This window comes from Phoca vitulina, unplaced genomic scaffold (assembly GCF_004348235.1).
Source record: "Phoca vitulina isolate PV1807 unplaced genomic scaffold, GSC_HSeal_1.0 scaffold97, whole genome shotgun sequence".
In the NCBI taxonomy this organism is placed as follows: domain Eukaryota; kingdom Metazoa; phylum Chordata; class Mammalia; order Carnivora; family Phocidae; genus Phoca; species Phoca vitulina.
Genome location: NW_022589800.1, coordinates 806,469 through 821,256, shown reverse-complemented (window position 1 = coordinate 821,256; position 14,788 = coordinate 806,469). Strand labels below are relative to the sequence as shown.

General features: G+C 42.8%; 2 protein-coding genes across 3 annotated transcripts in view; one reads left to right on the top strand and one right to left on the bottom strand.

Annotated features, from left to right (window-relative positions):
- Positions 1 to 12,912, bottom strand: part of COPA (COPI coat complex subunit alpha) — a 43,473-nt gene extending 30,561 nt beyond the window's left edge. For both annotated transcript variants that reach the window (XM_032397165.1, XM_032397166.1), the window contains exons 1-6: positions 12,753 to 12,912; positions 9,515 to 9,628; positions 9,263 to 9,336; positions 5,342 to 5,422; positions 1,286 to 1,362; positions 454 to 563 (exon numbers count right to left, since the gene is read on the bottom strand). In XM_032397165.1, coding sequence (XP_032253056.1) covers positions 454 to 563; positions 1,286 to 1,362; positions 5,342 to 5,422; positions 9,263 to 9,336; positions 9,515 to 9,628; positions 12,753 to 12,792 — 496 coding nt within the window. In that variant the 5' untranslated portion in view covers positions 12,793 to 12,912. The remainder of the gene's footprint in view (positions 1 to 453; positions 564 to 1,285; positions 1,363 to 5,341; positions 5,423 to 9,262; positions 9,337 to 9,514; positions 9,629 to 12,752) is intronic.
- A 48-nt stretch (positions 12,913 to 12,960) lies between these two features.
- Positions 12,961 to 14,788, top strand: part of NCSTN (nicastrin) — a 15,683-nt gene continuing 13,855 nt past the window's right edge. Inside the window, exons 1-2 of the mRNA XM_032397167.1 lie at positions 12,961 to 13,102; positions 14,322 to 14,426. Coding sequence (XP_032253058.1) covers positions 13,018 to 13,102; positions 14,322 to 14,426 — 190 coding nt within the window. The 5' untranslated portion in view covers positions 12,961 to 13,017. The remainder of the gene's footprint in view (positions 13,103 to 14,321; positions 14,427 to 14,788) is intronic.

Here is a 14,788-nt window from a genome sequence, read left to right as displayed (position 1 = left end):
AGCAGGCTTCCCGTGGAGCAGGCAGCCCAATGTGGGACTGAATCCCAGGACTCTGGGATCATGACCTGAGCCGAAGGCAGATGTTTAACGGCTGAGCCACCCAGGCGCCCCGGAAGGCATGATTCTTAATCAAATACTCCCAAATATATAGATTCTATATACTATACTATATAACAGTATCTAGATTTTAACTAGATAGATACCCTTCTACCTACAAAGTGAAATTTCCTTCAAGTTAAATACACTTTCCAGAGCAGCCACTTCTCTCAAGAATACCGCTAACTCAAAGTACCCTCAAAAGCGGATTTAATACCCTCATAAGCAGAGATGCCATTACATGAGAACAGAATATTCTAACCTTTCCTGGTCTAAGCCAACTACCCTCACTATTTTAAGCAATTGCAGTTTTGCGCCAGACATGATGAGGCTGTCCCCTGAACTTGGGCAGCTCACCAGAAATATCCCAAACACGCACAGTCTGGTCCAGGCTGGCTGACACAACCAGGTCTTCTGAGGGGTGAAACTGAGCACACATTACATAATGGTTGTGTCCTGTTAACACGCTGCAAGAAGAAAAGAGAAAGACAATACCAAATTAGAGGCAGGACTCAACAGACTCCTACACACTAAATACTACTCTCCGTTTTTAACAGATAACAGACCCAAGTATTCTTTTTGGAGGCAAAGGCAAGTCAACCTAACAATTCTGAACTAGTAACAATAAGCAAAGTCAGCTGCTTTAACAATAGTCCCCTTCTTTCCTCCGATGCTTCAGCATTTAAATATTACAATTGCAGGAGACAGCTCTCCTCTCATATTAAAAACGTTCATATATCAAAATAAATGGAGTCCTAGTAATTTATACTGGAAACTACCAGTTAGATTTTGGTGGGATAATCCCTCTTAAATGGCCTCATTTTTCAATGGTCCTTACATCTTCATGAGAAGTTCAAGACCCAAACACAAAACAGGATGGAGGTCTAGACCTTGACTCATGTTTCACGAGAACAGAACTGAAAACCAGCTAAAAGTTTTGTTCTAAAACCTAGTGATAGGACCTCCCTTCCCTGGCAAGAAATGATCAGAAAATCCAGATCGATACATTACTAACAAGATTGCCTCTGTATTTATCATTTTGCATGTGAAAGCATCTTACAAATACAATCAGTAATTAATCAGCAGGCAGGGCCCACTAGGGAAGGGAAAGGATTGCTCTGAAGGGAAGCTCATAATGCAAACACTAGGCAGAACAAAGCCTCTCTCTCAGCCGCATCTCCTGCTTTACCAGACACAGGTTCTAGACTGCCAGTTCCACACCCGGATGGTCTGGTCATCTGAGGCACTCAGAATCCAGGGATATTCCTGAAAGACAATCCAAAGAGTTTCGACACTAAACAAATGTGTTCTTTCGGGCTCTGTAACCATTCCTCTCTTTGGAGGAAACCCCCCACTGCCAGACATCTCAGCTGTACTAGCAAAGGGACCACAGCTTCTGATCCGCAGCCTCGCTGTCTCCTCCCCACCGTTCTGCCAGCTTTTCCACACCAGCACTTCCACCTGGAGATTTCAGAACAGAAGCCAGAAAAAGGCATAAAGGATTCTTAGAGGCAACGAATATATATCGTACTTACTTTTCTGTGTACATGTGTGCATATGTGTATTTCTATTTATACACAGCTAGTCCTGTAAATTAAGATCCTATGAAAGGGTCTTCTCTCTTTCACTCTAGGATTAGAACACTGTTTTATGGTCTGACTCGTCAGGCCATCCAGTCTCAAAAAATTCCCATTCCAGGAACCAAAGCAAAAAATAACATGGAGAAACAATGTAGCTCTTTTAGAGTCTGTAAGCTCACTGAGAAAAGAAGGTATTTCTTATTCACAGTTGTATCTTCAGTGCTTAGCAAAGAACTTAATTAGTACAAGGCACACATATACTTATTGAACCAAAAAAATAAAAAAGTTTTTCTAACTTTCCAACTGGATGGCAACTTGTTAGGCAGGTCTTCAGCACGTCCGTTATGCCGACGACAAAAAATTCCTGCTTCACAGGGCATCTTATTGAGCGGTTATCATTCTCAAATGGTTTTCTTTTTTTTAATTAATCACATATATTTCTATTAATTACTTAACATCACTGAAACCCAGTTTTTTCCATCCATGAAATGGGGTTATTATAGACATTTCTGAGTCGAATGATTCTTTGAATCATCCTGTACATGGAAGGAAGTTTAGCAGCATACCTGGATCCCATGCACCAGATGTCAGCAGCCTTCATTCCCTAAGCCGTGACAACAAAAATATGTCTGGACACTACCACATCCTCTGGGGGGCAAAATCCCCCATGGTTGAGAACCATGGAAGAGGTACCTAAAACCATTCTGGCAATTCAGCAAGCATTCCATTCACATTGGCCACCTCCTCCTCCAATCATTCTAGACTTAAAATAAAAGCAAACACCACAGGGTCTTACACTGCACATGATTTCTTCCAAGTCCCAGTAGTGCTGGAGGTAAAAATTTAGGATGAAAGGACCTGGAGAACGGCCTTAATAAAATGTACTTCCTCCATTTTGTTTTGTGCATTAAGAGAAGTTTCAGGCATCAAACAGCACGCTTGGCTTCATTTCTCATAAAGTGAAACAGGTCCTCCAGGACTAAGTACCAGCAGGATGGCCTTGTCAACACCAGCCGCGAGCTCACAGCAAAGCGTGCACCGTCTAAGAATTTTCTTTTTCATCATGATAAGTGTACTCTTTGATCCCCATGCTCTATTTCACCTATCCCCCCACCCACCTCCCTTTTGGTAACCATCAGCTTGTTCTCTATAGTTAAGAGTCTGTTTCTTGATTTGTCTTTTTTTCCCTTCGCTCATTTGTTGTATTTCTTAAATTCCACATGAGTGAGATCATATGGCATTTCTCTTTCTCTTATTCTGCTTAGCATTATACTCTCTAGCTCCATCCATGTCACTGTAAATGTCAAGATTTTATTCTTGTTTAACACTGAATATTCCACACACTTCTTCATCCGTTCATCTATCAATGGACACTTAGGCTGCTTCCAAATTTGGCTATTGTAAATAATGTGGCAATAAACATAGGGGTGCATGTATCTGTCTGAATTAGTGTTTTTGTATTTTCGGGGTAAATATCCAGTAGTGTGATTACTGGATCATAGGGTAGCTCTATTTTTATTTTTTTGAGGAATTTCCATATTATTTTCCAGAGTGGCTGTACCATTTTGCATTCCCACCAACAGTGCACAAGAGTTCCCCTTTCTTCATCCTCACCAACACTTGTCATTTCTGGTGATGTTTTTAGCCATTCTGACAGGTGTGACATGATATCTCACTGTAGCTTTGATTTGTATCTCCTTGATGCTGAGTGATGTTGAGCTTCTTCTCAGGTGTCTGCTGGCCACCTGCATATCTTTGGAGAAATGTCTGTTCATGTCTTCTGCCCATTTTTTAATTGGATTATGTGGTTTTGGGTGTTCAGTTTGTTGTTGTTGTTGTTGTTTCCAAGCAGGCTCCAAACCCAGCATGGAGCCCAACACGGGGCTAGAACTCAGAACCCTGAGATCAAGACCTAAGTTGAGATCAAGTGTCAGATGCTTAACTGACTGAGCCACCAGGCACCCCTGGGTATTAAGTTTTTTAAGTTCTTTATATATATTTTCGATACTAAACCTTTATCAGATATGTCATTTACAACTATCTTCTCCCATTCCACAGGTTGCCTTTTAGTTTTGTTGACTGTTTCTTTTGCTATACAGAAGCCTTTCATTTTGGTATAATCCCAACAGTTTATTTTTGCTTTAATTTCCCTTGCCTCAGGAGACATTATCTTGAAAAATGTTGCTACGGTCATGTCAAAGAAATTACTGCCTGTGCTCTCTTCAAGGATTTTTTTTTTTTTTAAGTAAGCTCCATGCCCAGCGTGAGATCAAGACCTGAGCTGAGATCAAGAGTCAGCTGCTTAACCGACTGAGCCACCCAGACACTCCTCTAGGATTTTTATGCTTCCAGGTCTCATATTTAGGTCTTTAAACCATTTTGAGTTTATTTTTGTGTATGATGAAAGAAAGTGGTCCAGTTTCGTTCTTTTGCATGTATCTGTCCGGTTTTTCCAACACCATTTGTTGAAGAATCTGTCCCATTGTATATTCATTCCTCCTTTGTCCAAGATTAATTGACCATATAATTGTGGGTTTACTTCTGGGCTCTCTATTCTGTTCCAATGATCTATGTGTCTATTTTTATGCCAGTACCATACTGTTTTAATTACTACTGCTTTGTAATATAACTTAAAAGTCTGAAACTGTGATACCTCCAGTTTTGTTTTTCCTTTTCAAGACTGCTTAGGCTATTTGGGGGTCTTTTGTGGTTCCGTAAATTTTAGGATTGTTCGTTCTAATTCTGTGAAAAATGATGTTGGTATTTTGATAGGGGTTGCATTAAATCTGTAGATTCCTTTGGGGAGTATAGACATTTTAACAATATTTGTTCTTCCAAACCATGAGCATGGAATGTCTTTCCATTTCTTTGTCTCATCTCCAATTTCTTTCATCAGTGTTTTATAGTTTTCAGAGTACACATCTTTCACTTCTTTGGTTAATCATTCTCAAATGTTTTTGCTATAATTTTTGCAATCATTCTAAATTTTTTTAATTTTACAGAAAGAAATAAAACTATACTTAGCCAGGAAACTCTTATTTCATTATATTCTAACTTAATTCAAGAGACTTAATCAAGAAACAGTACAAATTAAATCTAATAGCACAGAATTATAGAAAGATCCAGCCAGGTTGAGACTGGTTAAGAGGCTGGGAGTCTCTAATCTACATTTAAGTCTGTCTTCTAGGATACCTGACAGATCAAAGGTAGAAAGCCTGGCTAAAGGAACAACCTCTACTGTACCCGAAAATCCTAGGATAGAAGTGCTTGATTATGTTAATGCTTCAAAACATTTACTAGCTCATCAAAATGGCATCTAACCTTGCCCTCCCTCCAGACACACTTTAAAAACACCCCACATGGGATTAGTCTGCACACTTTTGTTCACGAGCTCAGCCAACCTGAAATCAAATCTCTACTTTTCCCTATAGAGAATCAATGCCTTCCTTATACAGCCCACTGAATCCAATTAAATTAAATATAACCCTGAGTGCTTCCTTTTGCAGAAGGAAACAAAGCAGAAAGGTCAACACCACACAGACTCTAGAAGAGCCACTCCAAGAACTCCAATAATTCTGTTATCAAAGCATGGGTTCTCGAGAAGGAAGAAGATTCCCAGAGAACCTGAAGAATGCTCTACAAGTAGAGCCACGACGGCTACTTACGTGATGGAAGAACGTGGTGCGAATATAGTCCAAGTGCCCAAGCAACGTGAAAAGACAGCGCCGGAGCTTGTAATTCCACACCTGCAGAGAGAAATCCAACTAAGCAATAGGACATAAGGGTCTTGAGCCTCAAAGAGGTTCAGGCTTCTCAATAAATACATCTGGTTTATATTTTGGCATTTCTAAATAAGTGGGAACCTTGATAGGAAGTCTTGTTTAAGACCTGCTTAAGGTTGGAGGTAGAAAGATCAAAGATGAAAGTGTAGGTCAACCAAACATATGGAGAGGGGAAAAAAGGCAAGGCTAGGGACAATTACGGAAAAGTTTTTCCTTTCTTTGGGGAGAAACTATCTCAATTTAGTAATAGGAGACAAGAGGTTTATCTGGGGCTTAACTCTTCTTTCTACTGCATAATTGTGTTCTTAGCTTGAACACTGACCCCCAGTGCGTTATCTACTACCTTAACTCAAGATAAAAAAAGCAGGACAGATACCATGACTGTAAAGGAAACAGTAATATAACATATGGTATCATCTTCTCTTAGACTGCTAACTTGGTGGCAAACGATGCCCAAACATTCACCGTCTGTACGTAGCAGACAGTGAAGACAGAATTAAAGCAGACTTTAATTCATCACTATGGAAAATACTACATTGCTCACCATTAGGGTAAGCTAAGCAGAAAAACATCATATTCAGATATAAAGTTGAGCTAACTACCAAAGTACCAGGTATCAATGAACATAACTAAGAAAGACACTAAACCAGGACCAGAAATGTAAGCATACACTCCCATCCAAAAAACCTCCCAGAAAGTGCAAAATTATGAGGTCACTTGGCTTTTTTTAAACACTTTAACATTTAAAATTTTTTTTATAATCTACCCCAAGCCAACTAGTTACTATTCTTTTTTTACTTAAAAAAATTTAATTTTCTTTTGTAAATTACAAAAGGTAACACCATCTCCTGTAACAAATTCAAACAACCGGGAAGTATGATTGTCCAAACAAGAATGCAAGCTCCTTCAAGGCGGGGTCCTTGTCCACCATGCTCAACACTATACCCCTAGCATCTAAAACAGCCGCTAACACTTAGAAGGTGCTCAACAGGTATGTGCAGAAATGAGAAAAGGTAAACGACATGAAACATGAAAGTGAAACGTGAAAGTATCCCAATACTTTCACTGTCATCTGTTGAATTATCTATAAATAAAATACACGTACACAATGGAGTCTGAGTGTCACACAAAAATTAGATCATACCATAAATACCACTCTTTAACTTTTTCCCCCTTACAGAGTTCAGTGTTTTAAACTTCCACATTTCCAGCTTTATAGTCCTCCACCAAACTCCAGAACTGTGAATCCTTAAAGACAGACCTGCAGGGTTTCTAGACTCTGGCCATCTGTGGCTCCCTGTGGTAACACTGCACACCGAGCCAGCTAGCTAATTCCTTTATTTAATGGCTTTATTGAAATACAATTCAAATCCCCAAAAAATTTATCCACTAAAAAACACAGAATTCAATGTTTTTAGTACTTTCAGAGCTGTGCAACCATCACCACCACCAATTTCAGAACACTGTATCACCCTCCCCAAAACTATACCCAATAGCTGTGACTCCCCATTTCCTTCCAACCCCTCCAACCTCAGACAACCACTCATCTACTGTCTGTCTTTACTGATCTGCCTATCTGGACATTTCATATAAATGGAAAATAGTCTTTTTTAGAAAGTATTAATGATTTGGGGAATAAATCTTTTTTCTCAAATGTCACCTAGTCTTTCCTTTCTTAAACAGATTATAAGGAACCCAAGTTAACCATTCTTGATAGTCGATGGTCATCAATATAAATGACAAATACTTTATTAAAACTATTATATAAAGTGATATCCCTAGGAGCTTTTGAGGTCTATCACGTGGTTTGAGCTTCCACAAGCCGCCCCTAGGATGCAGTACAAAAATCTAAAAAACAGAAAGAACTGTCCTTCCTATAATTCTAAGGCCTCTTTTCTCTGTGGGCAGCCATCACTTGTCACACCTGTCACCTAAGTTATGCTGTGTAATCTAAAACATAACTTTCTGAGCTAGCTTCTGAAAAAATTATCTTTTTTATGAAGTAAATTTCACTGGTTTGATTGGATACACATGCTTAATGAAAACCTGTGGAAGTAAAGAGAAATTTTTGATTCTTTATTTCATAGGTTCAAAGCCTCTGGCTCCAGTTTTGCTTTTATCAGTCAAGCTTCTTCAAAGAGTTGCCTATATTCTACTGCCTCACTTTTACATTAAGGTGCTAGGATCACTAACATCTTCCTAATTAAGCAATCCAAAGGTTACTTGGTCCTTATGTATTCCAACCAGTTTCTCCTTCCCCAAATCCTCTCCTTCCTTGGCATCCAATAGGCTTCTGCTTCTTCCCCTTGGTTCATCTCCAACCTCTAAAATCATTCTTTCCTATACTAACTCTACTTCCTCTAGCTCTTTAATGACAGCTTCTCTTCTCATTCAACATGATCCCAGAGGGACACCTTCTACCACCTCTGCTTTGGCTCCCTCCTTCATGAGGACAACTCCCAAATATGACTCTAGTGCAGACACATCTCCACAAACTGCCCCTTAGGTACCTCAAACTCATCAGTATCAAGACGGTATTCATTACCCGTCTGCTGTGGACTGAATGTCTGTGTTCTCCCCCCAGTTTATACGTTGAAATCCTAATGCCCAATGTGAAGGCATCAAGAAGCGAGGCCTTTGAGGGGTGCTTAGGTCATGAGGGTAGAGCCCTCCTGAATGGGATTAGTGTCCTTATAAGAGAGACTCTGCAGAAATCCCTCACCCCCTCCACCATTTGAAGACACACAGAGAGAAGGCAGCCGTCTACAGCCTAGAAGAGGAACCTCACCAGAAGCAGACTGTGCTGGCACCCTAATCTTGGACTTGCAGCCTCCAAAACTGTGAGAAGTAAGCTTCTGTTGTTTATAAGCCACCCAGGCTGTGATATTTTGTTATAGTAGTCCCAACAGACCAAGACACCATCCTCCCCCAGCACTCCAGAAAACTGCACCTCCTCGTTTTTCCTTTCCCCGTGAATGGTACCCAGTGACGTAGGCTAGAAGCCTGCAATAAATATCATCTCATTTGTTTCCCCTCACCATCCCTCCAACAGACTCATTGATGCCCTTCCTTAAGCTCTCAATTCCATCTCTGTCTCCATTCTGAAATTCTGCCGCCTGAGGTCAGGCTCTGCCCACTACCACCCGGGCTTATGCAACAGTCACCTAACTGGCATCTCTGCATCCAGGCTTGCCCGCTTTATCCAGTCCTTTCTCTAGACTACCACCCAAGTAATCTTTAAAAAAAAGTGAACCTGATGTCACTCCTCTACTTAAACCTCTGTAATGGTTCCTTGTTATCTGTATGATGACATCCACATTTCTGAGCACTGCAAGTAAGTCCTCCAGGATCCAGCCCCTCTCATCTTCTGGCTCTTCTCTCACCTTCTCTCCAGAGTTTATTCACGCAAAACTAATTACATTTCTCAGATGTATCCAGCTGTGTCATGCCTTTCTGTCTTTGACTTGGACTGTCCTTGCTGCTTTCACTTTGGTTATCTCTCTATTGTATCACTCGGCAAACTGTACGTGCTATTATTTAGGGTGTATATGTATCTCCTCCATTAAAATAAAAGCTCCTTGAGAACAGAGATCATTTCTTATTTATTTTTGAATTCCCAAAAAAATAAAACAGTGTCTGGTGTTATCACAGTAAGTATTCAATAAATGTTTGCTGGATAAGTGTCCCTGATAACATCAGAAGCCTGAGCTCTGTATGAATGTGATGTCCTGTTTTTAGTCCTTTCCACAACTGCCAAACCCCAAATCCTATCCTTTACTCCTAATCATAACAGACCCTTTATACCTTAATCTTATAGTCATCTCCTCCAGAGACAAACAATGGCTGCTGCTTATGGAAGTCAATGCCTCGTACTGGACCTGGGGAAAAAAGCAGGCAATATATGTTAAAGAGAGCTGTACTTCCTAATCTCTAAGGTGATTCTTATTCAGGATCCAGCCCATCCATACTCTCTAATCCTAAAGAAAGCTTAAACTACTCCAGAAGACAATAAATATTTATATCTCTTTAATTTCCTCCTAGAAACTGTTATCTTACCATCATGTTCATCAAACTTGTCAATAAGGGTACACATCCGATAGTCCCATAACTGGATGACCCCATTGTGTAAACTGGTCAGGATCCAGGGTCTTTTGGGGTGAAAACTGAGCCCTAGGGAGAAAAAACAAACAGGGAATGATCCAATGAGCTAAGCATGGCCCACGACGGCACCCCGTCAATTCAGACAGGAAAAGCGAAGAGCTAAGTTAACCCTAGGTTCATACACTCATTCACTGAATGCCAGACATCATGAATTTTATGCTGTTAGGTGCTGGATTTTGTTACATTGCTAGACTTTGTTTTAGGATGTTCTGAGGTTACTTGTTTTGAAGTTTGCTTTTACTTTTGTTAGTGTGGGTCCACAACAGCCTTTAGTCTAGATCTAATTTGGCACCACTATTAAGGCAATACCACCTGAGGTCTCTAGATGATGCCCTGCAGTATTAGGAGGCCTTCGATTCTGGCTAGTAGGAACACAAAACTATTCCCAGCTCTAAGTGAGCTCCAGGGATTACTCTGCCTTCTCTCTAGAGGTTCTTTCCCAGGCTCTAGGTCATTTCCTCACATGCATATGCAGATTAGGACTCAGACAAAGGCCTGACAGCATCCCCTGGAGAACTCCAGTGTTCCCTGTGCAGCTCTCTCTTTGGTATTTTGTCCAGCAAACTCTGTCTTCAGTGAGACCACAGGGCTCTTTCCCCTTCCCTACACCGCAGCCTGGAAACTCTCCAGGTAGTGAGCTGAAACAATCATAGGACTCACCTTATTTATTTCCCTGAATCACTCTCCTGCACTGCCTGCCATCCAGTGTCTGAAAATTTTTGTTTCACAGATTTTGTTCAGTTGTGCAGCTGTTTTAAGGTGGAAAGGTAACTCTGGTCTCTGTTACTTCATCATGACTGGAAATGGAAGTCCACAGAAGTAACAACTGCCAACAGTCTGGAGTGTATCCTTTCAGATTTGTCATGCAGACTGTATCATTTTATGAAAATGGAAATACGTTATGCAAACTTCTTTTCTCGCTTAGCTATATACCATGGATCTCATTAGGTACATATAAACACAACCTCATTCTTTTTAACAACAGCAAAATACAAATGTACCACATTTTAAAATTATTTTAGTGATGGGCATTTAAGTTTTTTTCCCTGACTTTCATCTATCAGAAAATAGAGCTTAAAGAAAATACTTTTAGGGCGCCTGGGTGGCTCAGTCAGTTAAGCGTCCGCCTTCAGCTCCGGTCATGACCCCAGGGTCCTGGGATCGAGTCCCACATCTGGCTCCCTGCTCAGCAGGGAGCCTGCTTCTCCCCCCTGCCTCTGCCCCTGCTTGTGCTCTGTCTCTCTTTCTCTCTCTCTCAAATAAATAAATAAAATCTTTAAAAAAAGAAAATACTTCTACACATAATCTAGCCTATTTGCATTATTACTGCTTTAGGCTAAAGACCTGGAAGTAGAATTGCTCGGGAATAGGGTATGTGCATTTAACATTTTCACAGATACTATCTGACTGCAAAAAAACTAGGGATACACAGTCTCATCAGGTTTCTGAAGATAGCAGTTTTGCACACAGTGCCCAACACGGATGTTATTGGTTATTCGTTTTGTTTTACTAATCTAAAATTTTTTAAAAAGGATATTTAACTTTTTTAAAAGATTCTTTTTTTTTTTTTTTTTTTAATTTATCTGTCAGAGAGAGAGAGAGAAAGCGCGCACAGAGGGAGAAGCAGGCTCCCTGCTGAGCAAGGAGCCCGAAGTAGGATTCCACCCCAGGACCCCGGGATCCTGGTCGGAGCTGAAGGCAGACGCTTAACCAACTGAGCCACCCAGGCGTCCCTTTTTTTTTTTTTTTTTTACATTTCTTTCATTATTAGTGAGTTGGAGAATATTTTCATTTATTTACTGAACACTTACATTTCTTCTTCTAAGTTTTCTATTTTCCCATTAAAAGTTGTTTATTTTTTTCCTTCATGATATATAGTAATACTCATTAAGAGACAGTAACTCGCATTTATTCTAACATCTTTTCACCCACTTTCCTTCTCTACTGCCCAGTGAGAAATCAGGACAAGGGAAAGTTCAAGGATCATGAAGACCCATTTCAGCCATCCATAAATTCCATCAAGACTCCCACAAGACTTAGAAACTGCTCAGAATCTATTCCCACATGAACAACGGCCTCCAGTTTCTGAGCCACTGAGTCTACACCAGGCCCTGTAATAAGCATTCTCATACACTATCTCACTCTAATTCTAAGGAAAAATGTTAATTATTTGCATTTTAGGGATGAGAAAGTAGAGATTTAGAAACCTTAAGTAAGTCGCTCAAGATCATACACCTTGTTAGGGGATGTTTCAGGATTCCAAAGCAAAGCCCTTTTGACTCCAAACACCAAGTTCCCAAACACCTTGTTCTAATGCATCTTACTAAATATTCAGGATATATGTACATATATTTTTCAGTCTCGCCAGATCGTACTTCTCTGCCCTTCCCATTCTAACATTCTAAGAGACGACTACTGCTCTTTCAATCATTTGCCCTCCACCTCCATCCACTCATACTCAAGCTTTGGAGTTGCCATATTTAGGAAATAAGAATGAAAATGCCCCGTTAAATCTGAACTTCACATAAAAAGCGAACAATACTTAAAATTATTTCGTTGTTTATCTGAAATTCAAATTTAACCAGGCGTCCTGTATTTTACCTGGCAAGCTCACCAAGTTCAGACTTCATGGGGTTACCGGCCTCAGTGTCCTGTTTGCAGGCAGGAAATACCGCCCAATGGAGGCACAGGACGTCGCTAAGCTGCAGCCAACGCCCCCTTAAGAGAGGTAGCCAGTGCTCATTTCCGAAAATGCTAGACTTCGATGTGAATGGCACAGGTCGAGACTCGATCCCCAGGGCCACTCCCTACAACACGGTCATCAAAAAGCCAACAGGTCACAGGGCCCCGGGACGGGAGCAAAGTCGGGGGCAGTGGCCCCAGGAGAAGAGGGAACGGAAGGCACTGGGAGCAGGCCTACCGGGCCTCCTGCGCTGCGGGAGCCGCCACAGGTCAAACACATCCCGAGGGCGCTCCGCAGAAGAGAGCGCTGCAGACCCGCCGCCAGGCCGACCCGCCCTCCTCCCCTCTTCCTCCGGGCTCGCTCGGCGGGCCCCACTCGGCCTCTCTCGCCCCCCGCGACAGCGCCGCGCCGACACCCAGAGCCCGAGCTCCCCCTGGTTTTCTCCACTACCTTTGACCCGCGCACTCTTGGTCTCGAATTTGGTTAGCATCCTTCAGGCCTGGGGCTCCGAGGCACCGACCCGAGCCCCGCCACTCCCTGCGGCCCTTCGGCTCCCTCCACGTCAGCGCCGCTCCGCTGCACCTCCCGGAAGCTCGCCGGCCACGAACTTCCGGTCCCAGGAGCCCCGGACCACAGAGACGGCACCAGTGTTGGCCTAGAGAAGCCACTGCCGGACAGGAGGGGAGGGGTAGCTTCCGCTCAGCCGAGAGGCAAGATGGCCACGGCTGGGGGCAGCCCTGCGGCCGATCCGGGGAGTCGGAGACTTCTTCGCCTTGTGTCTTTCTGCGTCCTGCTGGCAGGTGAGGCCTTCCCCGCCCGTGAGCTCCGGCGTGTCAGGAGAACGGTCCGGATCGGCCGGGCCGCGGGCGCCGCCGTCCCTCTTCTGGTCCCCTCTGCCCCTGGGTCCCCGCACCCTGTAAATCCTCTTTCTCTTTCGTTCCCGCGACAGAAGTTCCCCCTTTTGCCTGGACTTGACTTGAGGGTCCCTTCTCCCCCGCGACACATCGTGTCCCCATTTCCTCCTCCGGCCTCTTCCTGGACTTCCAGCCTGGCCCGCCCACTTTGTCCAGCTGCCTCGTTTTCCCCACGGCCCCAGCCACCCCACCCGCTCGTCAGAAAAGACAGGTGTCAGTTCCACTTGCCGTGCGCGTAGACTGGTGAAGATGAAAGCGGCCTCGTTGTGTGGGTGCAGTGCGGCGCTTCAGAAAGTAGATTCCTCGTTCCTTCCTCTGTTGATTCCCCCACAGACCCGCGTCCCTGTGCTTTGCCTCAGTTTATCTTACCAGTGAAGTGAGACAAAGCTGGGCTCTGGGTACTCTTAACTGTTTAGGCCGTGGAGTAATGATTCAAGGAACTCGAGGCGTTGACAGTGCACAGAAATGTTTGCTTACACGCATTTATGTCCTGGTATAGGTCTTCCTAGGTGGTCAAGCCCTAAAATGCAAACGTGCCTGGGTATAACTATGACCAGTCCTTTCCCCGGATTCATGTTGTCTTTAAAGATTCCCAACAGAGAAACTAGAGTCGCCCCACACTGTGGTCACACACAAATGACCTACAGATGTTAGAGTAACTGACAGATCTGTGGCAAAAGGTTTCTCCCAGTTCTGTTCAGATTCCTGTACAAATGTCTCAAAGACTTTTTACTGTAACCTCTATTCTTCGACTAGCACCCTTTTGTTAAGTAGGGAGGTATATACATAAAAGGTAGGAAGCAGAAGTGCGCTCACCCATGCAACCAGGAACAGGTACATCCGAGGTTACGTGCTCTTCGTTTAGGAAGTGAAGTTTTCTTTCTTTCAGTGTTGTTGTAAGTTCCTCTAAGTGAAATCTGTAGTAACTCTTTGCGGCACCTAGCTGGGTGCATTCGTCCAGTCCAGTAATGTGTCCAGGAAGTGAGAAGAATGGCCATTAGTCCCATTTTAGAAAGTATGATATACCCAAGCCATGCGGCGAGCGAATGACTTGAGAGTGCCAATGTCTCTCAATTTTTTCTAACACTTTTTATCTTCTGATCAGGTTTCTGCAGGGGAAATTCAGTGGAGAGGAAGATCTACATCTCCTTAAATAAAACAGCTCCTTGTGTCCGTCTGCTCAATGCCACTCATCAGATTGGCTGCCAGTGTGAGTTGAGGTTGGGATTTGTGTTTGTGGCCATTGATATTTCAGTCTGTGCCCTCAATATAAAGATCCAGGTTCTGCTTGGGAGTCTCAGCACACAAATTAAGCTGTGTGGGTCGGAGGTGATAGAGAACCATTTGTCAAACCAAGCAAGATAATTATAAATGCTGCATTCTTTTTTTTTTTTTTAAGATTTTATTTATTTATTTGACAGAGAGAGACACAGCGAGAGAGGGAACACAAGCAGGGGGAGTGGGAGAGGGAGAAGCAGACTCCTCGCCGAGCAGGGAGCCCGATCATGACCTGAGCCGAAGGCAGATGCTTAACGACTGAGCCACTCAGGCGCCCCTAAATGCTGCATTCTT